General features: G+C 47.6%; 8 protein-coding genes across 9 annotated transcripts; 3 read left to right on the top strand and 5 right to left on the bottom strand.

Annotated features, from left to right (window-relative positions):
- The first annotated feature begins 8 nt into the window (after positions 1-8).
- Positions 9-4,966, top strand: BDCG_01284. 2 transcript variants are annotated; one of them, XM_045416784.1, is made up of 5 exons: positions 9-2,194; positions 2,352-3,104; positions 3,176-3,665; positions 3,744-3,818; positions 3,910-4,966. In XM_045416784.1, the coding sequence occupies exons 2-5, from the start codon at positions 2,897-2,899 to the stop codon at positions 4,139-4,141; spliced, it is 1,005 nt and encodes a 334-aa protein (XP_045272436.1). In that variant the 5' UTR covers positions 9-2,194; positions 2,352-2,896; the 3' UTR covers positions 4,142-4,966. The 2 variants fall into 2 exon arrangements, with proteins under 2 accessions (XP_045272436.1, XP_045279508.1); XM_045416785.1 differs by having other exon boundaries at positions 53-3,104; positions 3,910-4,723.
- On the bottom strand, positions 534-1,784 carry BDCG_01286 (acetyltransferase; the record flags this gene model as incomplete). The annotated part of the gene is made up of 3 exons (XM_045416786.1): positions 534-984; positions 1,234-1,418; positions 1,440-1,784. The coding sequence occupies 3 exons, from the start codon at positions 1,782-1,784 to the stop codon at positions 534-536; spliced, it is 981 nt and encodes a 326-aa protein (XP_045272437.1).
- Positions 3,660-8,044, bottom strand: BDCG_01283 (uncharacterized protein). The gene is made up of 3 exons (XM_045416783.1): positions 7,277-8,044; positions 6,679-7,212; positions 3,660-6,618 (listed from the first exon to the last, which is right to left on the bottom strand). The coding sequence occupies exons 1-3, from the start codon at positions 7,314-7,316 to the stop codon at positions 4,817-4,819; spliced, it is 2,376 nt and encodes a 791-aa protein (XP_045272435.1). The 5' UTR covers positions 7,317-8,044; the 3' UTR covers positions 3,660-4,816.
- Positions 8,045-8,263: 219 nt separating this feature from the next.
- BDCG_01282 (uncharacterized protein) lies at positions 8,264-9,346 on the bottom strand (the record flags this gene model as incomplete). The annotated part of the gene is made up of 3 exons (XM_045416782.1): positions 9,026-9,346; positions 8,885-8,951; positions 8,264-8,838 (listed from the first exon to the last, which is right to left on the bottom strand). Exons 1-3 carry the CDS (start codon positions 9,095-9,097, stop codon positions 8,264-8,266), a joined length of 714 nt encoding a protein of 237 aa, XP_045272434.1. The 5' UTR covers positions 9,098-9,346.
- Positions 9,347-10,774: 1,428 nt separating this feature from the next.
- On the top strand, positions 10,775-12,550 carry BDCG_01280 (uncharacterized protein). Its single transcript, XM_045416781.1, has 4 exons — positions 10,775-10,798; positions 10,869-11,029; positions 11,085-11,316; positions 11,589-12,550. The coding sequence occupies exons 2-4, from the start codon at positions 10,883-10,885 to the stop codon at positions 11,771-11,773; spliced, it is 564 nt and encodes a 187-aa protein (XP_045272433.1). The 5' UTR covers positions 10,775-10,798; positions 10,869-10,882; the 3' UTR covers positions 11,774-12,550.
- A 43-nt stretch (positions 12,551-12,593) lies between these two features.
- On the top strand, positions 12,594-13,015 carry BDCG_16308 (uncharacterized protein; the record flags this gene model as incomplete). The annotated part of the gene is made up of 1 exon (XM_045425558.1): positions 12,594-13,015. The coding sequence occupies one exon, from the start codon at positions 12,594-12,596 to the stop codon at positions 12,834-12,836; it is 243 nt and encodes an 80-aa protein (XP_045279507.1). The 3' UTR covers positions 12,837-13,015.
- BDCG_01279 (uncharacterized protein) lies at positions 12,705-16,718 on the bottom strand. The gene is made up of 2 exons (XM_045416780.1): positions 15,715-16,718; positions 12,705-15,641 (listed from the first exon to the last, which is right to left on the bottom strand). Exon 2 carries the CDS (start codon positions 15,515-15,517, stop codon positions 13,256-13,258), a length of 2,262 nt encoding a protein of 753 aa, XP_045272432.1. The 5' UTR covers positions 15,518-15,641; positions 15,715-16,718; the 3' UTR covers positions 12,705-13,255.
- Positions 16,719-17,703: 985 nt separating this feature from the next.
- On the bottom strand, positions 17,704-22,208 carry BDCG_16307 (uncharacterized protein; the record flags this gene model as incomplete). Its single annotated transcript, XM_045425557.1, has 6 exons — positions 17,704-17,948; positions 18,020-18,173; positions 18,346-18,477; positions 18,544-18,798; positions 18,873-19,074; positions 19,858-22,208. 6 exons carry the CDS (start codon positions 22,206-22,208, stop codon positions 17,704-17,706), a joined length of 3,339 nt encoding a protein of 1,112 aa, XP_045279506.1.
- Positions 22,209-22,723: the final 515 nt, after the last annotated feature.

Below are 22,723 nucleotides of genomic sequence, written 5' to 3'. Positions count from 1 at the left end.
TGGGTTAGCGTGACGCGGCCTTAGGAAAATCGTCCGAAGTTTCTCAAACAGGCAGTTCTCAACTTCGACAACTTCCATCAATTATACGTATCAACGCCCATCTCCTTGTTGATATAATAATTCCCCAGTCAACACTCCATCATAACTGGTGGTCTACCACCATTTATCGCATCCTTGTGGCCTGGTCTATACTGGAATCGCACTTCTGATCACTGGAACGTGGACTACCTCCGCCCCACGCCAATTTGAGAACAAACCGCCCTCCAGGCTAAATAGACTATTTTGATCTTGGACAACTAGGGGGGAAAGAAACAAATAAAGATTTTGGCAAGTTTAATACTTAGGGATCATGGTTTTTTGCAAATGCGCTACGACGAACAGCTACCTGCTTGCAAAATCAAACAAATTACATAACAGTCGGGCAAACCAGGAATACGTGTGACACCGAAAGGAATGTACATGTACGTGTACATGTACATGAATTCATCTTTCCTTCGGATTTGTTCACAGTTATGCGCCATCAACTAAGGGTGTCAACCAATCAGTTTGGCTTCTTTATGCAACTCCCACATGATGCAGGGTCCAAGTTCATCCACACGCTTGTCGACCTGTTTAAATCCACATTTCATTAAAACCCGATTGCTGGCCCCATTTAAAGCGTCGGTAACGGCATGCAGGACCAAGTCATTCTTAGGCTTTGACAGTGGATCACTGTTATTCTCTGGGTGAACTGTGGCAGCAAATCCCCACCATACGTCGATGGCGGCCCGAACGGCTTCGGTTGCATATCCTTTCCCCCAGTAGTCGGGATGTAAGAGGTATCCAAGTTCGGTCCCGTCGTTTCTTTTGTAGAAGCCAATACACGCGATCGCCCGGCTTAAATTGGAAGCTTCGAACACAGTTAAACCGAGGGCGTCCGGTCGGTTGACCTTAAGCAGATGTTCCTTGGTGGCAGCGATGTCGGCGTCAGGGACCCTAGTGCTACTGTTGGATGTGAGTGTTATTCTCTAGTTGATACCCATTGCACTCGCTTTCTATAGACCAACAGCGGATAGGAGTGCGAACTGGGACAAGAGAAGGGCAATAACATGTGCTTTGCTATCTACAAAAGCATAATGATCGGAGTGCATGGGGAAGGGAATCGGCGAAATATACGGGTATTGGAGAAAAGCCAATTTCTTTCGCGAGAGGAGGGGGTTCATAAGCTCAAGCAAATGTGCGGTTCAATGTTACCTCCACTTCATGACATCCATCCGTGAACGGATAGCAAATATATCGTTTGCATCCAACTCGGGAACCAAATGTCTCATGAACAATCTTGATGTTCGGATTTCGAGTGGGACGTCAGAAATCGGGGCCGCATGCTGAGGTTCAGCGGTGGTCGTTGGTTCTGAGCCGTTTTCCATTTTCGGGCTCAACTAAAATTCAGACTTTCAAACGCAATTCGGAATTGATTTATTATTATCGATGGCCAGTTTCACAGTCAGCGGTTGTCCGGCTACCATGATCCACCAGTTCTGAAGATCTCGAACCTTTGCGAGAGATGAAATGAGACAGAACATCGTGGTGGGCGGGGAAGCGCCAAACCGCGATGAGGAGTGTCGCCAAATCGACACGAGATTTCCTTGGCATGACTCAAGTTGCCAACGGGATAAGTGTTGATATCGTCGCTTCCAGGTCGGAGACTTATCCGCATTCGTCCGGTCAATATTAATTCTCGACGTCAGCGAATGCCGGCGAACAAGTTTTTCCGGAACGGACATGTCAGGTTGAACATGGTCCATGTCAGATTTAAGCTGCGTCACAAGTTCACAAAAGCTGTTTGAAAGCGCGTCATTTGTGAGCTTACGGCCGATAGTTGATCAGCCCGACCAAGCCTTGGTGTGATGGCTTGGCAAGGGATGCCCAAGCTCCGAGCTTGTTGGCGGGCATCTCAGCCCTGCAAGGTGGCTGAATGCTTTCCCAACGGTGTCTGATGCTTCTTGCTGCTGCTAACAGTCATGGACGCATCCCCGTGCAACATCAGCTTGCGTATCTCAATGGGTGGATGATAATGGGGAGGGAATCGTTCGCTTCATTAATCTAAAACATATTATTGCTTGCCCACCTTGCTCTCGCTATAACGAGGTGTGAGGTTGTGACTTTGTTGGTGCATTATCAATTATTCAGGAACTTCTGGGGCTCCTTGAATTTTGTGAGACTATTTTCTTTTTTATCTCGATCTTTTTTTAGCGAAAACTCCATTGGAGGTCAGCACCATTGAGGGCAGCTCAGCTCCCCGCTTGAGAAGCCAATGGAGAATAATGATTGACATAAATTCCGCACGATATGCACCTGCTAACCAGAACTAGGTCTTCGAGACATGTCGGGCCTTGTAGCAAACCAAACAGAACCATCGCCTAGATTAATTAACTTCGAGGGACAAGGGGTCCAGATAAAAACTGCCCCTTCAAAAAACTCCATGGAGCTCTATGAAGGCACGTCAGAGCTACTTGTTAGCGGGCTTATTCATACTGGTTTGACTTATTCAGCCAGGACACATGCGGCACGAGCCCGGGCATCTCAACAGTCATGCATTTGACGAGCAAGCAAAAACTTAGATTGACCAATAAAACGAGTCTAAACCATCCTATGACTAGGGATTTCAAGGTCGACCTTGTTTACGCTAACACCTCATCTCCTAATATTTTGAGCTATTTTTATATTCTTGCTCCAGGGGCTTTCTCGACGGCATATATATCCCTTCTCTATTTAAGAGCATTGGTCCTCACTTCTGACTTCCTCAGTTCCTGGGTATCAAATTGAACGACAGAGATAAAATAGCCAGCCCTATTTGTATACTCCCTTCTTTTTATTTCAATTCCTATTTCCCCGCAAAAGACCCAGATTGCCAGAGATGGGAAGATTTAGCGACTGCACAGAGATAACTCTGCAATGCCCTGTTGAGGCGACTATCTATGGGTACCAGCCTAATCCGGTAGTCAACCTGATATGCCTTATTATCTTTGGAGTACTATTTTTTGTTGCCGTTTGGCAGACCATCAAATACAAGACATACTCATTCGGGATTGCTATGTCTGTAGGCTGTTTGGGTGAAGCCATAGGTATGTTCAACCAGATCTTCGATTGGACCGGTAGATGGCTGACTCATATCTTACTGATTTATCTTGAACAGGATATGGTGGCCGACTCATGCTCAATAGAAACCCCTGGGACTCCATTGGTTTCCAAATCCAGATCTGCACTCTCATCATCGCACCGTCATTCTTCACTGCCGCCATATACCTCACGCTAAAACATATATGTCTCGCTTTGGGGCCTCATCTATCAGTCATAAAGCCATGGCTCTATACGTGGATATTTATCAGCTTCGACGTGCTATCCCTTACGCTCCAGGGTATTGGTGGCGGCCTCGCATCAAGTGGGGAGACCGAATCAGACAAAGATATGGGAGCACAAATCATGCTTGCTGGTATCGTGTGGCAAGTCGTCACATTGATTATTTTCGGTGGTTTGGCAGGGCACTTCTTCTGGCGCCTGCTTGGCGAAGGTGGCCGCCGAATGACCGTCGAGTCTCAGAAAGTGTGGGGGAACACAAAATTCAGAAGGTTCCTCATTGGCTTGGGTATTTCATTCTTCATGATCTTTGCTCGATGCACTTATCGGTATGTCTGCATCTATCTGACTTTGGGCTACCCTTTACTCCTACTTCCCTCTCAGCTTTTACTAACAGAACCTTGCAGAATCGCCGAGATGGTCGGAGGATGGGCCAATCATATTATGCAAGACGAAGTCTCATTTGTGATTCTAGAAGGAGTGTACGTTTCATATTTCTTGCCTTCCATCTTATATTTACCTCCCTAATCCTCTTAAAGAGATCAACGAAACTAACCAGTTACCGCAACATAGTATGTGCATAATCGCTGCCATTCTTCTTACTGTCTTCCATCCAGGCACCCACTTCCCTCAAATGCGAACAGATTATCAGAAGAGCGTTGACCAGTTCTCGATGGTTTCGCGCCAACAAACTGAAGCCGCATATGTCGAAGTTGACCGCCAGCCACTCATCGATGGTCAAAATCAAGATTCGGAATACCGAGGCGGCCTAGCGCCAGGCGCCATGGTGCCTCCTGCGCCGTGAGCGGGACAAGATCGCAGACCGAATTGCTGTAGGATATTGGCTTAACCGACTGATGGGCTTTATGACAAATGGTTTTTCTTTCTAATTACGGGCATGAGATATGAACGAACATAAGGAGTTATTTTCTTTTATCCTTGATTGAATGTCCTAGACTCTGATATTTTTTCTCTATATCAATGCTGTGGTAGAGCGAAATCACATGTTTTCCCTCAAATTTACTAACCAAAACCTATTTCATTCCGGTGGGATTATAAATGTGATATGTTGAAAGAAAACAAGCTACACGAATCAGTTACTTAGAAAGGAATGAGGACAAAGGTAAATTGTTAGAAGAAAATATATCACCCTATATTGCGCCATCGCTCGTCTATCATGAGATGAGAGAAGTGCGTTAAAATAAAAATCGAAAAAATTTCGGCTCCATAGTTCTCGTATCATTCGTTGTATATCGTTCATTATCGTCATTATCGTTGGTCATGAGTTGTGATACCTGGGGTAGGGTGTGAGGCCCCAAGTGTGAGAAACAGTCGTGTTCATCTTCCAATCTCAGAAGAAAACCAAAATAAAAACATAAAACTCCAAAGTATGAAATATGCAACTCTAAATCCACCTCCATCACACCTTGTTCGATACTGGAAAGTCAGAAGGGGTATCCATGTAACTTCGAAATAAGTATCACACAACCCCAGAACCATCGTCCAGTGTGACGAACATCTCGACTTGGCCGACTCTCCGCAGCCGATCAATCCCAAGATGTTCCTGCCCGTCACGGCCATGGTACAAGCCAAACGCATATAGCGCTTTTTCGCCCTCCCCAGGTGGCGCTACAATCACTCTAGTTACCAGATCTGCTTTCGTCCTCGGCTGGCGGAATACCTTATCCGATAGAAGAGGACTCTGGTAAAGGAAACTGATAATATCCGCGTACGAGTAAATGGCGTGGGGGAGGTAGCGTTTACGCCGCGGCCAAAGAACGAGGAATGAGAGGGCATAAACGATCACGAATGCCATTAGGGTGTAGTATGCAGGCAGAAAAGTGGAGATACGGATTTGATCCTGATCGGGGTAGTAGCGGGCCATGAAAACGCCACCTGCGAGGACGGGGATAGCAAGTGACGCAAGGCTCATGAAAGAGGTGTATGCGACCTTGTAATGGCCGGTGCTGAGGGCGAGGACGGTGACTTCTAACGGTAAGCAAGACGGGTAGTTTAGCAGGAGGCTCCTCTCAGCAAGAGCACCATTGGGGGATGAGAGGTCGCAAAACGGTTGGACGGCGCGGAAATATTGGTCGATTGGTTGCCAGAGGAGGAAGAGAACTATTCCGATCAGAGACGGAATGAAGCTGTACAGGAAGTTGGAGGAGGAGAAACTAGTTGACGAGGGTAGTGTAGGTAAGAGAGGGTCGAATCCGTCTCTGATGGGTTGCTTTACGAACGTGACGACGATGAAAGCAATCATCAAGACATTTGCGATGACGATCCAAGCAACAACGTACGTATCCCTTAAAAACCACTCTGTCCAGCGATATCGAACGAATGGAGAGTGTATGTTCCTTTCGAAGGAGTCCTTGTTGTTGAGGTGTTGTCGCTCGCTGTCGGCATGTTCGGGAGCGGAGGTTTGGGATTCCCGTTTCGGATTGGAAGGTGATTTCTCCCCCATTGCGCTCTCCTCGCCAATGCCATAGAGAAAGTCCTGGTCATTGACGTCTGAGGACCAATATCCCAAACGTAGTGTACTAGGTAATAGGTCCTGCTCAACGGCCTGAGAAATTTCAGTCCGATGAAACTGATCTAGCACGTTAGACTTTTGAATCAGGGGGATTATATCGGCAAGACAGACGGGATCCCAAAGAAGCCCGCTTTCTCGCCAGTTAAAACGAAGCATAATCCCTAGCACTGCCATGGCGAGCAATCCATAAAGCGCAATCAGCGTTCCGGCTACACCCCGAGTAGTCGCCCATTGAAACCTTTCGACCTGGTCGTAGTAGCGAGCTACGAACAGCGAACTTTGTAGCGGGATAGTAAGAATATTAACTGCCCATACTATGGCGAGGAAGTTTCCAGTCAGCCATTCACCGTGGAGGAAAGGCGTGATATCCGGAAACAAGAAGTTGCGAGGCAGGATCCGAATCTTTTGCAGAGCATTCTCAGATCCACGACCTGACGCTAACATTGTCAGGGGAAGGATTCGATAGATAGCAGACTGCACGACAAACAGCCAAAGTGTAATTAAAATGGCAAGTAGCGATGGTAAAAATTGAACCACAAAATATCGCGAACCACCCAACCCATCGTAAGCCCATAGTCCGGCATGTTGCTGAGACCAGACGATACAAAATATGAGCGCTACCATCATGGCGAGACAGACAGTAGTTAATGAAATAAGAGCTAGAGGTCGGAGGGCTAGAGGAACGAAGTTAAGCGGTGGATATTGGTGACCTTCTGAAGGGGGTGTTACTGGAAGCAGAATATTTGAAACTATGCCGTCAAGTTAGTCTCTTCGGCAGCTAATATGAGGCGAGCAATGGTCTAGCTTACCTGGTGTGTCGCAGCGGTCTAATAGTTGGGGCTCCTTTTTTTGTTGCTCCACGGGCTGTGTCGTGGTGGTGCTGGTGTAATATCCCAGACCTTCATCTGGGATGATACGTTCAACAGGATACTCAGTGCTGGCAACCGAGCCATGTCGTCCCTCTCCAAGTAATTCTTCATCACGAGTTAATTGATCGATAGCGAATCTAATGTACGGCATATCATCCACGCTGGGTGATGGTGTTCCACTTTCTGTTACCCTAGCACCATCTTGAACATCCGGGGCGATGTATTTTTGTCTGGGGGGTTGTTCGGGGTCACGGGTTATTCCGCTGCTACCAGCTGTTCCGGTTATATCGTCTTGGGTAGTTCGAGAGGACATGTTGGGAGATGGAGAAGATTTTCGAGTGGGAGGAGTTGCATATCGCACAACTGTGACTTTGCTGTTATTTGAAGCTTGGGAGATGTCAGAGAAAGAATAATAGTCGTCTGAGGCAGCGATGGATTGCTGGGATGAGGAGTGAATTAATTGAGGCTGGTTAGCTATGCAAAACTCTGTCAGCATAAATATTCGCCTAGCAGGGAATATTACCATGCGCTAACTTACATTTTACAGCTTTCAAGTTGGCGGGAACTGGTTGGGGCATGACCGGTCGTTATTACTAGGGGGTATATAGAGAGCAATCCAAAAATTGTAGTAAAATAGAAACATGCAAATCAATATGCCATTGAAATACAAAAGCTCATGAAAATAAATCCGGTTCCGTCGGGACTGCTGGTATTAATGGGTCCTTGAGTGGCAGGTTTGACACGATAATTAATGATATGCGGTGGTTGGTGACTGGCGGGCTGGGAGGTTGGGCGAGCGCCCAGCTTCCCAGCCACCAAGCCAACGCCGTGGCAGGCTCTTATTTGCGAGTTACAAACGCGATTTTGTGACCACTTCTACTGCCCTATTTTGGGCTGTCTCATATCTATGTGATTAGATGTGATTGCAGAGGATTCCCAGCCCCTCAAAACTGCCCATCCTCCATACAAACAATAAACAATGCAGAGAAATGACGTTGGCGGTAAAAGCCGCACAGACCAACCCTCCGATCACGGGAAGACCTAATCTCTAACCTAGTGCTATTTAAGCTTAGTGGATCGCAATCCCGGCCCAAACCAAAACCTTAAATATGGACTGTGGGGCACAGGCACCACAGCCCCACGAGGCCGTCGCTGTCCGGACTTTGGGGCAACCTGACGATGAAATAAATCTGAGCCTGAATTCCATGAAATCCAGTGAGCAAAATGTCTTTCTATAGCGCGCGGGTCTTAGGCTGGTCGTCATCGGAATGCCTTCATTAAGATTTTTTGACACCGCACCCCTTATGGACTAATTTGTAGCATGGTAGGGACGCCTTCAAATTTGGGTTTCCTACCTCCTATAGATATGGGACTGCCTCTTTTGCACTAGGCCTGGATCAGCAAAGGAGGCAAGCTGCTTTAGGGGTGACCCTTGACCTCGCTAAGTGCGCCACTTGACCTCGTTATGTAAGCTGACCTCGCAAATGTGGTGTGCGGCCTAGACTGGCCGGCGGGACCATGAATTTCACATTTGGTCCCATTTGGTCTGGTCCCATACATTTCTTGGTGTGAGTCCCACCAGAACTGTATAATTTCGGTTTGCGTTGAGCTGGCCGCTTCGCGCCCGCCGCGCCGCGCTTGCCCCGTTGCGGCCTGGCGCCCTCCCCATCCGGGCATGGCCTCGCCCGTTCGGGTCTGGCGTCGTCTGTTCCGGGCTTAGACTCCCGCTCGCCGCGTCGGTGGGCCGTGACATCACAGTCATCAGGCCTGTCTGACACCTATATAAACCTCCTCCGGCTCCCACTTTCTTCCACGGCCTTGCTCTTCCTTTTTCAACTTTCTCATTTCTTTCTCTCCTGTGCTCACCGACCCAGGCCCCCCCCCTGGGTCCCCCGGTGCTAATGGCGCCACCTCGCACCCCCTTCTTCCTTCTCACCCGCCTCATTGGCTCGCTACCGATTGCCGACGATGCCAGTGCTGCCGTCGCATTCGCTTCGCTCCGCTCCGGCGCCTGGGCCGGGTCCTGCATGGAGGGACCTGCCATGCTGTGCTGATTCTTGCTGGCGGATGTGCCAGCAGACCGGCAGCCAGGCACCTGCACTGTGAGGCCCGTTTACCGTCCGTTTCACCTCATGTCCCTTCTCACGAAAATCACTGGGAAGAGGTGCCTTGAGACCTTTGAGACCTCCCTCTCCTCCGACCAGCCATGTGTACTGCGTGGGTTTCTTTTTCCCTCTGTCAGCCACAGGAGAATCCAAATGAGCTGCACCTCTGTACCGGAAATTACCTGTCTGAGAACAACGTCCTTCAACCCCGCTTCTGCGACGCGTTTTCTCCCTGTGCTCAAACTGCAACCCATGATGGAAAAAAAGCGCCTTGCATGCTTGCTCCACCTCTGTGCTTAGTTCGCGAAGGATCGCCGTGTGTTTCATTCCCCTCACTTGGGCTAGCTGTCAATGGCAAAAATCCCTCACCCCAACGGACGTAGGCAGTGAGCGTCAGGCCCGTCTTATGTGGCACCCGGTGCGTATGCACCTCGGCCGGGTTTCCTGCATATGGAAGCCTTGTTCATTCTAGATCTCACCATTCTCACCACTCCCACCACCATCCCAGCAACTCGGTGAATCGGAGAGAGATGATTGAAGGGCCTTTCCAATGTAAGGGAGGTCGCCCCCGTCGCAGCTATCTCCGCGGTGACATGGAGCTGCGCCTTCTTCTTCCCCTTTCAATCATTTCAACCCCAGTGACAATTGTGATACTTGTTTGGTCCGGACCAAGGGGATCTTGCAATGATTTGCATCTTCAGCCTTTCCAGAGAAACCTGGTGAATTCACAAGAGAAGACGGGTAATTTCTGCAACAGTGGCTCTCAATCTGATAGTCAAATTTCGAGATCCCTGCGCGACTCAGCCGCTCCTGATCATTGCATGCAACGACGGTTGGTACATGGGACGGGGAAAAGAAAAAAAAAAAGGATCAAGAATGCAGAGATAGAGGGGCAGATCTTGTGAGGGCCGCGCTCTCTCTGACAGTTTCTCCAGAGGCAGATTCGAATTTTTCCTGCACGCGAATCGGCCGTCTCATACACTTCAAAGTCTGCCTTGCCGTGGGGCCGATAACCGTATCCGGAGAGTTACCTCGATCCGTGGCGAGGCACCACTGCCCAGCTGACGTGGCTTTGATGAAGAATACATATAGCGCAAAATCGCATCAGAGAACAATTGACCAGCGAACTCCTTTGCTTTCTATCTTTGCTTTTTTCTCCCAGGGTGTGAATGATTCCTCGAGCAGGAGCAGAAGATGAGGGAAAAGGATGAGAAACTATCACTTGATTTCAGTGTCAACAATTTGTCCTTGCTCTGCTTGTAGCTGGGATAGCTGAAACTGAATTCTTCACCCTTTCACTGATGCAAAGAATGTACATAGAGTCTATATAAGAGGCCTGCTTTCCCGGTCTGTTTGAATGTGAGAGAATGAATCATATACACTGTGAAGTTTAACACTCACCAGCTATGATTTCCCTTCTCTAATAATCATGGCTGTGAATATGAACTTCATCATCCTGTACTGCTCACTTCTCTTCAAGTCTCTCAAGCCTCTCCAGCCTCTCCCCATCAAACCCTCTATTTGTGAACATCATCTTTCCCAGCTCACTTCTATGCCCTCAGCACAATTCATTATTTCTGAACCACTATTTAACACTCATTCATCTCTCTGGCCCTCTCTTCCCTTCTGTAGAGATACTCTAAGTGGCCTGAACAGCCAGATCAGTGTTTGAGCATCAAACACTCTGTTGATTGAAAATACAATGTTTTCTCCAGGCTCAACCACACCAGACGCCATGTCTCACCGGGAAGCCTCAAGTGATAGATCTTCACAGAAGACTGACTGATCATCAGCTCAGAAAACCATCTCTCCTCTCTCTGATCATGATCACAATCGCGATCCAGTGCTGGACAAGTGTGAACCAGAAGCCTCATGTTCTCTGCCTGGCCTGGCAGGTGTCTCTGACCAACATCTGTACAGTTTAGCAAAGTTACTGAGGTCAGTAGGCTGCCAGAGTAAGTCAGCTTCTGCAACTTTCTGTTGATTTGTCTGTGAAGCTCTGCCTTCTGACACTGCCTTCAGCAGAACAACTGATTCTCATGAACTTGAAGAGTGATGGAGAAAATCCTCTGAACAATGATGAATTCAGAAGGACTATTGATCTCAATGTGCGCGCCAGTGCCACGGGCGGAGAGGTTGTGAATACACTTTCCAGCCCGGGAGCCAAATTGAAGCCTCAAACTCCTGTCAGCCCTGGAAAGCACTCTGGAGAAGCATGCAGGCTGATGGGGCGGGGACAAGTGCAATGCATGGATGTTTGAGTCGAGATTCCTTCCCAGCCAGACGCTCTCCAGAAGGGAGAGGGCCGAGGCAACAGGAGCAACCTCAGTGACAACAGTGACTTCAATCACTTCAGCGACTGCAGCAGTGATGACGATGACGACGATGAGGAGTATCAGGAAAGTGATGATGATGACCATGTCGCCAGGCGGCCATGCAAGCGGCGGAAACTCTAGACGCGGCGGTCCTCCAGGTCTGTCATCACATTTGCTGCTTGCATGGGAGATCCCTCTCCAGCTGCTATGGTAGATGATAAGTCAGGGAAATGCAATCCAACAATGAAGCACAGTAAAAACTCAGCTGATGATTCTTCCAGAGTGTTCACTGTCTCACCAGATGATGCAGTGACAAATCACTCAGGTGATGATATATCAGTCTCCAGCTTTCTTTCAAGCTACATGATCAGGTTCAAAGTGTGCTACACTATAACATTCTGTCATGAGGAGACTGACTGACTTCTGTCAGCAAATGCACACAGTCTGTCAAGCCTCAGTTGTGAAGAGCAGCCATCTGTCATGACTGATACACATGTGCCATTTACCTCAGAGGATGACATGCTGCTGAAGAAACTCAAGAAGGACAGCAAGTCATGGGATGAGATCATCAAGTGCTTCCCGGGCAGATTCAAGGCAACTCTGCAGGTGCAGTAGTCCACCAAGCTGAAGCATCACACCCCACTGCCAACTCGCAAGTCAAAGTTGAAGTTGAGGGTGAGAAAACATGAATGCTGTTGAGCAAGAATATCCCAACAGCTGCTACAAAGAGGCTGCCACAGCTATACACATACCCTCCACTTACGGAAATCTCCCTTTACCGCGGGATGGAGTGGCCACTTCCGATGCATCCCACGCCGGTCTCTCTTCACGGATTAGGAGTGGCTGGCTGAAAAGGTAGTGAATCCTGGGATCCGCGCGCGAGGGGACAGGTCAATGGGAGATCGCAAAGGGGGCGGTGGACACGGGATTGAAAAGTCGATTGGTCAGGATCTTCATCTGTTATAATGTGTCAATATCAATTTCAGCCCTGATTTGTTTCATACTATGCCTGTCTTGATTGTTTTCTTGATTGCTTCTATTCCCTTCATTTGATCTTCTTTTGCTTCTCAGATTTCATTCCAGCTCAGGAGCTCTATTGATATTGCCTATCACATTCCCGCTCAAGGTCTACCTGGCCTATGTCATGATATAGTATTTTCTTTGTGTGTGTTCCTTTGTTTGTTTGTTTGCTCTTCCCCCTTTTTTCTTTGTTTCTCACTTTGGTTTTTCTTTCAATCATTTCAGTTTTGTCTATTTTGTCTAGCCCCGGAGAAAAGTATAAAAAGCCTCCCTGATTCTGGATATCCATATATATATTCTTAAACTGTAATAGATCATTGACTGGAATTTCCATTTGCATCTCAACAGAATCCCCGTCGCTCTTCTCACGTGCAATAGGATGTTTTAAAATAGAATGTTTAAAGCATTCACCACCATGCCGAATGCCAACTGTAGCATGCGAAGACTTTTGTCAACCTCCTCAGATGTCAAAAGCAGTGACAATATGTCTCAGCAAGACAAAATCATGGAGATCCATAGCCAGGTGCTCAAAATCATTGAAATACTTGGGCAAATGTCCACGATACTCGAGTCAATAGAAACACAGAGTAAAGAACAATATGATGCTGATCTACGGGCCTCTGTGAAAGGAAATCGGGATGTAGCACGTAGCATTTGAGTGTCGGCAAGCATTATTGCTGACTATTCACCAAGGTACGTCGAGAATGAGTATAATTGAATGAAATGAATGGGAATCGACATCGAGTTATTGAGATTGTTGGTTCCTTGCCTTGGCTGTCCGTGAGATAAAAATCCGACGCGGAAGACAAAGTGACTTTTGCTGAAACCCAATTGTTATTACTGGTTGATGGTACGAGCTGCTGTTACTGGGTTATCATACATATATCTTCTAGACCTAAAATTCGGATCTTTCCAGCTGTGTAGTTCATTTTTAGATGTAAAATTAAAATATACGAAATTGACTGGTGAAATAAAATATATTTGAACAGTTCAATCCACAGGCAAAAGGAAGAACAAGTCGACAAGAAGGCAACAGCACCTTCAGGCTGTTTCTCAAGGGCCTGTTTCCAACTCTGCTCAGACGCTACTCTGGACGTCTGACCCTCTTGTCGTAGAGATACGCCCAGTCAAGCCATTGTTATTACAGGGTCGTTTCGACATGCCCACCTGATGAAGTGGCCTTTTCAGGGATCCAACCCGCTTTTTCATCAGACGCCTGTCTATGTCGGACCGGTGAAAGTCTATGATCAGGACCCGGCGCAGCTCATCATTCCATAACATGTTGGCAGACCGCAGGTCTTTATGTACCACTCCCAGCATGCGGATTTCCTTCTTCGACCTGGAAATCTCACGACTTAGCATTTCCTTGTCTTTGACGTTCTCTATACTCTCCCCCGCCCAACCCATGAGAAGCATATGGCGGATGTCCCCAGCACCATGGAGGAAAAGGAACAATTTCAAATCAATCGTCCCCAGAAATACAGGGACAGCAGAACCCTGTGCTTTCTGAAGAACCCGGTATATTTCTGCTTCACGTGAGACAACTTTCCATAGCCCGGCTGTTGTTCCCTTTCCAACAAGAGTGTAGCCATATGCAGCACAAGTGATCTTGAAGGGTGCACCATACAATCCACAAGTCCCAAATGGTGTGCAGTTATGATCAAGGTCATGATTGAGCTGTTCATTCAGTATTTGCACAAGCTTCCTTGCATTGATACAATGTCGATCATCATTCTGGCCTCGCCGGTGGAGAGAAACATTAGGGCATTGATGATCCAATTCACCTTCTTGTTGCAAACTCAATAAGCATCGCTGCGTACAGTAACGTGCCGTGTGTTGGCTTTGGCCGCTCGATGGCCTAGGATCTGCTGGGCGCGCCGATGAATGCTGGCTGGGTGGGGAGGACATCACTTGGCTGAAGCCCCGCTTCCGACCGTGCGCTGCTTGGTTAGAGTCGGAGTTGGAAGAATCCATATGATCACCCAAAGGAGAGGTATCTATTGGTGCACAGGTGGTTTGAGATCGGGTAGAAACTCGATGGCCGGGCTGTAATGGAGATGATGGCAGATGTTCAGAGGGCATATATTCCGAGCTTGCATATTCCGATCCTGGAGGAGTTTGTTGCAGCTCGTCATCGGGGATTTGCGATGGTGTAAAGTCAAAACTTGTCTTCCATATATGGAGCTGGGATCTTGCAGCATTCCGCCACTTCTGGTCACGGATATCCGAGAGAAAGGACATCAGACAGAGACATAATATTCTGGCAATAGCTGTCTTTGACTGATAAAAGACCCCAGGATTTTCTGAAATCACATCCATGTTTGGTTCACAGAGATAGTAATAGAGTGTACTAGGGTCGCTGTATGGAACACGAAGAAGAACGATAGCAAATCCATTAGTTATGTAGGAGTACTCCAGTCCAGCTTGGATCATGACATGATACTCCTGAACCAAAACTGAGCAAGTCAGCTGTTCCGCATTATATCTCAGCTTTTCATCCTTGTTCAGCTCATCACTCTTGGGGATCGTGTCTGACTGAACAATCTCTTCCCAGAGCTTCATCGATCGAAGGCCCGCTCGGAGATTTTCAACCGAGAGCTTGTGTGGCGGCTTATACTCGACTGTCGTAATCAAAGTATTGGTGGAATCGTTGATCCGATGAATACAGAATGAATCTGGTTTGGGATGTTTTGTGCTGGACTCATCAAGCAGCTGTACTTCTGACTCTTCTGATTTCTGTAGAATATTTTCATGATTTTCAAACAGGATCCCATCTCCAAGCCGGAATCTCTCTCGGGCATCAGGTATTTTGCATAGCTCGGCTATGATATCATGGACATGATCTTCCACAGCGGTTCGCTCGTAATGTTCCAGATCCTTTTCACTTCGTAGTTTTCGGCTAGAATACCGCCGACCAAGTTCATTTAGCACAAGAAGAGATGTGAATAGCCGAGGTGCGTCTTTTCCAGCTGGTTGCAGGTAAGTGGAAACTGCATCATAAATTTCTTGCAGTTGAACCGGACAGCTTGACCAAAGGCGAAGGCTCGTTGGACAGTATTTCCCAGTGGGTGATGGAATACTCCCCTTCGTGGAGCGGGATGGCGTTCCAACCTGCAAAGGCCGGGAGAATGAATCATGACATCCTTTGATGAGCTCTCCGAGTGTTGTCGGCTGGCTGCGCACTTTTTCCTCTGCCTCTCGCTCTTCTGCCTGCCTTCTCAATTCTTCCGCTTGCCTTCGCAACTCTGCTTCCCGTGCCGCTCGCTCTTCTGCCTGCCTTCGTTCCGCTTCCGCTCTGCGGTAGAGAGCCTCGTAATCTGATGAACTGTTATCGGCCATTAGAGGGGGATAAAGACTTATATCAAAAAGCGAAATGAGTACGAGGAATTTAAGAGAAAGGCGAGAATCCTCTAGCGGTGGGGAGAAGCGAAATATTTAGGATTAAACTAGGTATTAGTAATCACTGTACTTACAGGCTAGGTTAGTCTAACCTATTAAAATGAAATATTATGGGTTGTGACTAGGATGGATGGTACTAAGTCAAACTGGATTACACCGCGAAATATACACAATCCCAGAGCCAGACTACCTGGCAGACGGCGAGAACGAGGGCTCTCCCCCCAGCACACTCCAGTAGCCAGTATTTTGTACAAATGTTTCCTGGTGATGACGGATTGCAAAGATTGTGTGATTTTTGCATCGGCGGGATATTCACGGAACAGCCAATCTTCCAAGCGCATGTCGAATGATTTGTTTTTTACGCTTCCAAATCGAAACTGCTGTCAAAAAAACGCTGCGAAAAGGTGGTGTGCATGTGACTCTTGCCCCATGGTGGGGCAAGGAGAACCACGAACAAAGGAGGAACTATCTTCAAAGGTTTAACGACAACAAGACTCAACATCATCCAGGGGCTGTAAATAACTTGATTGTTCTGCCCGACCAGCTCCACCAATCTGCTCCACCCTACCTGCGCTGTGAGGCGGCCGTTGCACCCTATCCTATCGTTAATATTCCACGATTTCCCCCCCTCCCCCCCGCACCCCTCTTACACGTCGGGTGAGGCAAAACCTCCGCGAAGTTCTATGACATATCAATCATCTACCACTAAAGAACGAACAAATGGACATACTAGGACATTTATTGAGCCTTGTGACTAGAACATAAGTAGGTCTGGCGCTCCCATCTTGACCGCATTGTCTCAATAGAGACGATGCCAAGTACTCACCACATCTCACCTCTCACAGGATTATTCGCAGCGGAATTGATCGGTGATTTTGAGAAGTTCAAGGGTCGCATAGCTGGATTTCTGTCAGAATGGGTGTCACGGATGAATATGTTGGAGACATATGAATCTTATGTGTATCAAGATCTGCTTCTTATATTATCCGTACACTATCTATTATATCTAATTCCATACAAAAGATAGAGCTATTTATAGTAAAACAAATGTGCGAGCCAAGAGAGCCAGCATAAGCGAGTATTAGAGGAGCATTGTAGTAAGCTGATGATGATAAGAAATATAGTAGTAATACGATGTTGGTGGCGTTCAGTAGTGTATGACCTCTTTTTCCTGACAATTTCGTACTTGGCACCGAGAACGTCATTTATCACGTGATGAAAGACTAGTTTGATTTGGCACTAATTGTAGGCTAACTATGTAGGCTACTGGGGCAAAAGAGCTCAATCACCACCAGCGCCTGCTGGTAGAAGGGCCGACCAACCGCGGTACCCCCAACAAACTACTGGGGCAAAAGAGCTCAGTCACCACCAGCGCCTGCTGGTAGAAGGGCCGATCAACCCCCGGGACCCCCAACACTAATGCCCCTCCAAAAAAAATAATTCAACGACCTCATCGAAAGTTCACAATAACATATCAAGGTTCGCACTTCATCATTTGCCTAGATCCTCAAAATTTAAACTTGATTCTGAAATAAAAAACGTGTGCTTGTCTTCCTAGCCTTCTTATTCAATACTGATTGTTTCTGAATATACAAATACTGATTGCATTCACCCGAGTATGCAATGAGTTAGCGCCATGCCACACACCAGTTCTATCAACTATCTACCGCTTCCGAGCTGGCTAGAAGCCTCTGTCGAAGAAGCATAAAGCACAACTTTCAACACAGTGGTCTCTGATTCACAAAGATGAGCTTTTGAATTTGAAGACACCCCCACTCACCAGAGTAACTATACACGATGCTACATACAAAATTCGCCTTCAAATCAAGTACAGGTACAAAAAATGACTGGAAAATGTGTAGTAATGAAAAATCAGCCATGAGATTCATCATTTTTTATCCCTCTATCTCCCTATCTCTTTTATCTTAATATTCTCCTTTCAATGTGTATATTTCATCATTTCAAGTGGTTTAGTAAGCCCATCCGCCGCGTTCTCGGCAGATGAAATGTATCAGATAGATATCTGGTTCTTGCGGACAAGATCCTGAAGAATGTGGAAATGAACCTCTATATGCTTCGAGCGGCGCGGAATTGCTTCGGAAGAGGATAGCTCTATGGTGGACTTATTATCGGCATGGATTGTATAAGTGGTCCTGCTGCAGTTTTGCAGGCAGAGCCTGCCACAGTTGTGGGTGACGCCGCAATGTCAAGCCACGGAAGGGCTCTGCGATGTCTTTACGGCGCTCCAATTTTAGGATGTTTGACACACCCTGAACACTGCTGGTTGAGCTCATATAATGCTCAAAGAATATTCGTGGGTTGCCCCCATGGCCGGCCATCTGCATCAACTCCTCCATCGAATGCCCGTTTTCTATCCGTCAGTCAGCAAACAATGAGCCTATATCCTGAACTTTCAGTTAGCTCGGGCAGTGGACTACTCACCATTTGTTCGGACTAGGCCCTCTGCCCGCATATCATGGACGCTGATCAATTTTTCATACCCTGCACGGCGGCCCAGCTTCGCAAGCCCTTTATCCGCCCAGGTTGCCGTAAGGATCTCACCGGTCAGGCCACTGTCCCTCCCCAGGCGGTGGCTCTAGGGCAAATATCTCATCTGCGGTCTTAAAGTCGCGGAAGAGTCCCCGCGCAAGGCAAATTGCTAGAGGCTCAAGGACTGGGTTCAGGAACAATGGGAGACGCCCTACATCTTCCTGCATGGGATGCCGCGGCCTATGTTGCAACACAGGTCATGTCAACCAGGAGCGTACCCGATCAGGGTTCTGGTAGGGACTAACTGCTTGTTTTCCTTCTTGCGCATGTTCTTTCTTTGCATCTCTTTTTGGCCGAATTATGATTTCAGCTTGACTCTTGGAATTGTTAATAACCAGGAACGTCATATCCTAGCTCCCAGTTGGGTTCTTTCAGCCTGTGCTCAGCAGTGGTCAGGAACGGAACGCAACACGCACCTGAGGGACACGGAGACCTCGGCCTGAACCCCGCCGCGCTGTCGACTCGAGGTACTCGCCCACCCGAGCGGTTGAATACATACACATCTTGAGGAACGCCGAGAAATACACCCGGTATATTGGGAATGGAAACTCGTACCAATCATTCTTCCATAGCTGCTGAATCAGGTTTCTAAAATGGTTCAATGTAACAAAGTCTCTCGCGGAGATATCACGATTGATAGCGGCATGTAGGTGTAATTCTTGGGCAATGAACTATATATATAAACAAGTCAGCTCTTCGCTTCTTTCCAGAAAGCAAGGGATCAGGTACTGATAGGGGCAACTACCATAGAGCCAGAGCTGGTCACAGGGGATGGCAGCTTCTCTTTTCTGCGGGCCCATTCAGCCGTGAATTGCTTCCACAACAGCAAAATGTACGTGTCCTTTGGACCCTTGGGGCTCCGTCCACGGGCCATCTTTGCAAGAAATATGATGAACTTCTTCTTTTTCTCCTCATCAAAGATGTCACATTTGTAGTTTTGATTGTACCTACAATTTGGAACACTCAGCTTTTGGGGAACATTGAAGCATAAACCAACAAGAGACACTCACCGCTCTCAAATTTTCCAGACATTTTGATAGTCACGATTTGTGGAATCCTCTAACTTTTTAAGCACCCTTTCTCCACTGACTTGAGTACTGTTGGCATCAAAGCCGGCTTCAATGGCCCGTCGCACCCTTTCTTCAGGAGTGAGCTTCTTTCCCATTGCAATGAATCCGTACACCGTAAGCGGAAGGAGAACGTATGATAAACAATAGATGGCACCCCTGTGGGATGCCCAAAGCAGGCCGGAACAGGCAAAAAGAGTCAGAGATAATAAGCGGTGCAGTATGGTCAAGGACATACACACAATAAAGTGACAGGAATGACAGTGAGAGAATGAGAAAAGGGAGTGGAAGGGGCCAGAGACCCCTTTCAGCACAGGCGAGTTCACCCGCCCCTGCTGGCCAACCGAGTAGAAACATGTCCATCGCGTAAACTTGACAGAATTGAAGATGCTGCCTTCCTAGCAGGTGACCGGTCGGGAACGGTGAGGTGATTGAAGACAGGGAGGCGGTGGTGAGAAGGGTGAGGAGAGGGTGAGGATAAAGCAGCGATGCCTGGCGGCCTAATCCAGAAGAGGGATTGTGAAATCTCCGGAAAACTACCTCGGTAGTCTAGTTCTGGAGTCAATTCCTCACATCCAAAAAACTCGGCTACGCTTTCTACCATCTCCTACAATCGGCTTTTTTCCATTCTTCTTCCTACTTCCCCCGTATATGTCCCTAAACCCACTAATAAATGATCTCGGCTCTGGGTCCGCAGGACCTCCAGCATCGTTACCCTTGACAGGATCACGAGGAGCAATCATATTACGCGTATGCCAACGAAGTGAATCGTCGCGAATCGTCCCTGGTTCGCCGAGGGATAACTTACCAAACTGATCATTCTTCGTCGGGGCTCCTTGCTCTCGACTACCCTGCTCACCGTAGAGGTTATTTTCGTAACCGGTTGGCGAATCACGGTCGCCGGCTTCATTACGGAATGGCGGAGCTGGTGTGGACTGACTAGGTCCGGCTTCTGGGCTTCCATAAGACTGCTTAGCATAACGTCTCAGCCTTGGATATCCTTGGCCTCCCCATTGTTCATCCCCTGCCTGGGTATCCTCTGGGAGCCGGTGCAATGTTGTTGGTCGCGAATATATGCTTTCGCTGTAAGTTCGCTGCTGTAAGGAAGGTCTGCCAAATACGTGATCGCGAGAGTCGACATCGTCAAATTCAGCATTGGGCGGTTCTAGATGCTCGTCAATTGCAGTGCAAGTCTCGATATGGGTTGAACCAATATTTGGGTCCTCCTCTACCAGTTTGTTCCGACAGTTCTTCGGTGCGTATAATTCAGCATTCTCATTTTTTCCCGCCCTGTTAGCTCCCGAGGAGGGTAACCTCGACAAGATTTCCGGAAGTGTAGTCGACATTGACCTTCGGACATTCGACACATGAAGCTTAAGCCTGCGCTTGTTGTTTAAATGGTCATTTAGCTTATCCCGCGCCGAGTAAGATCGAAGTGGGACCTGATCAACGAGACCCAGGTTTTGTCGATCAAGAAGTGCCCAACGATTTAGCATGGTGCTAATATTATCGTCTGAATCCTGCGTTGCATCGGCGGGTGTATGACTACTCATACTTGGCCTGGCGACAAAGTTTGGAGTAAGCCGATCGCTAACATTTCCGGTTTTCACCGGCCAGGGTGAAGCCCACGATGTCATCGAGCTGGGCTGACTGGCACATGACGAGCTCGTAGGGCTGTAACTTGATTCAGTTTGCCGGTCCTGATGTACCTGTCTAGATGTCTGCGTCGAAGACTCTTTATATTGACTAATAGGAGACTGTTCATGTCGAGAAACGGGCGCAGTACCCCCCACTTTCGTTATTCCGAGTTGCCCTTCTTGCCTCTCCCGAATTTGAGTATATGGTTCAGTTGGAGACCGGATCGCGCAGCGTGTTGTATCATCCTCCCCACTAGGTTGAGAAGGGTAATCATCCCGCGTCCGACGCCGTAAACTTCCGTTTCGCAAATCCACTAAAAAATTTTCATCAGCCGTCAGGTTTTGTGGATTTCCTGGAACACCGTTGTTCCCGACGACTTGGAAGGTATCGAGATACCTATTATCGTTGGGGAATTGAGCGTACTCGTCGATTATAGACGCAACAGAGATCGATGAACGGCCTCGTTGTTCCTCCCGGCCACTAGCTGAAGCACGGGCATAAAGGCTCATAGGATCAGGTTTAGGGCGTTCCCAGCTTAGCTGGGGGATCCTTGGAGCCATGGTGGCTATTGGGAAATCAAGGGGTCGTGAGTTACTTTCTTCAACTGTCGTCCACTGACGAATTCCTCGAGGTTCATCGCGAATGTGAGGTTGGGCTAGTTGGCCATTTAAATTCAACGCGGATGAGCCCATACTACCCCTTATCCTTTCTGTCAAACGTGATTGATTGGCTGCTCCCGACAGCGTAAATGTGCCATGATCGTGCGCTGGAGGCGTTTGTTTTGTAAGCGTTTGGCTAACGATAGCCTCTCTGCATTGCCTACAGAACTTGCTACTCTTCCTTACACGACATATCGCTAGAGATAACATGACAGCGGCTATTGCTAGAATGATCAACAGAGCAAGAATCGGCAGGGGTACTTCTTTTGAACTAGAGCGTTCGCTAGCCACTACCACACTGCCCGTAGCTTCTGGGGGTCTGGATGATGTTGCTGTCACTGCTTGTTTTGACGATTCCGGCGCAGAAGTTGATGGCGTGGAACGTGACAGAGTAGAACTCGTTATTGTCGAAGTTGGCGTGAAACTTGCAGGCGTATAACTTGAGCGTGGATGACTCGATAAGAGTCCACTAGGAGAAGTAGTAGCAGTAATCGTGAGAGTAGTCGTGGCAAAGACAAAAAGGGTGGATTCAGCCCTTGCGGGCAACTTCTTAAGAGTGGAACGAGACGACGGGCTAGGTATAGGAGGGGATGAGGGGAGTTGGCCCGTGTCTGGGATCGATGTAAAAATATTACTATCCAAGAGATGTGGCGAGGTGCCTCTATCTGGCACGCAATCCGAAGTATCAACGACAATCAGGGTATCACAAGGGGCCATGATGTGTAAATAACTGCCCATAAAACACACGGAAAATAAAGAAATAACGAAATCCCCAAAATTTTGGTGGAAAGGAAAGAAGGCAAATACCTATCGAAAGAGACATTGCAAATGGGCCAGTGAACAATAAAGCAGCCATTATGAAGACATACAAAAGATGTGAATAGCACAGTTGCTGTTTATATAAAATCTAACACTGCAATATTTCAACAAGTGATTGATTGTGATATAATAACTCATGACTCAATCAAGCAAAAATATTGAAATATATACTTCTTTGTCATGAAACAGAATACACTCAACAATGAGTATGTTGTGTCTAAGTTCGATGGTGATAAAACAATGAATGAATGACAAATGAACTGTAAATCATATGTGCGCGTGAATTTTCTCCTTCAAAGAAAAGTTTAGAAAAGACCTAACTCCTCTAGGCTCAAAAAGCAAAGAGTAGATAGAGACAAGACAAATGAGGATCAAGGACAACAAAGGAAACAAAAGAGCGGGTAACCATTAAG

Source organism: Blastomyces dermatitidis, assembly GCF_000003525.1.
Source record: "Blastomyces dermatitidis ER-3 genomic scaffold supercont1.1, whole genome shotgun sequence".
NCBI classification, from domain to species: domain Eukaryota; kingdom Fungi; phylum Ascomycota; class Eurotiomycetes; order Onygenales; family Ajellomycetaceae; genus Blastomyces; species Blastomyces dermatitidis.
The sequence above is the reverse complement of the archived record's forward strand: the minus strand, read 5'-3'. Positions and strand labels throughout refer to the sequence as shown.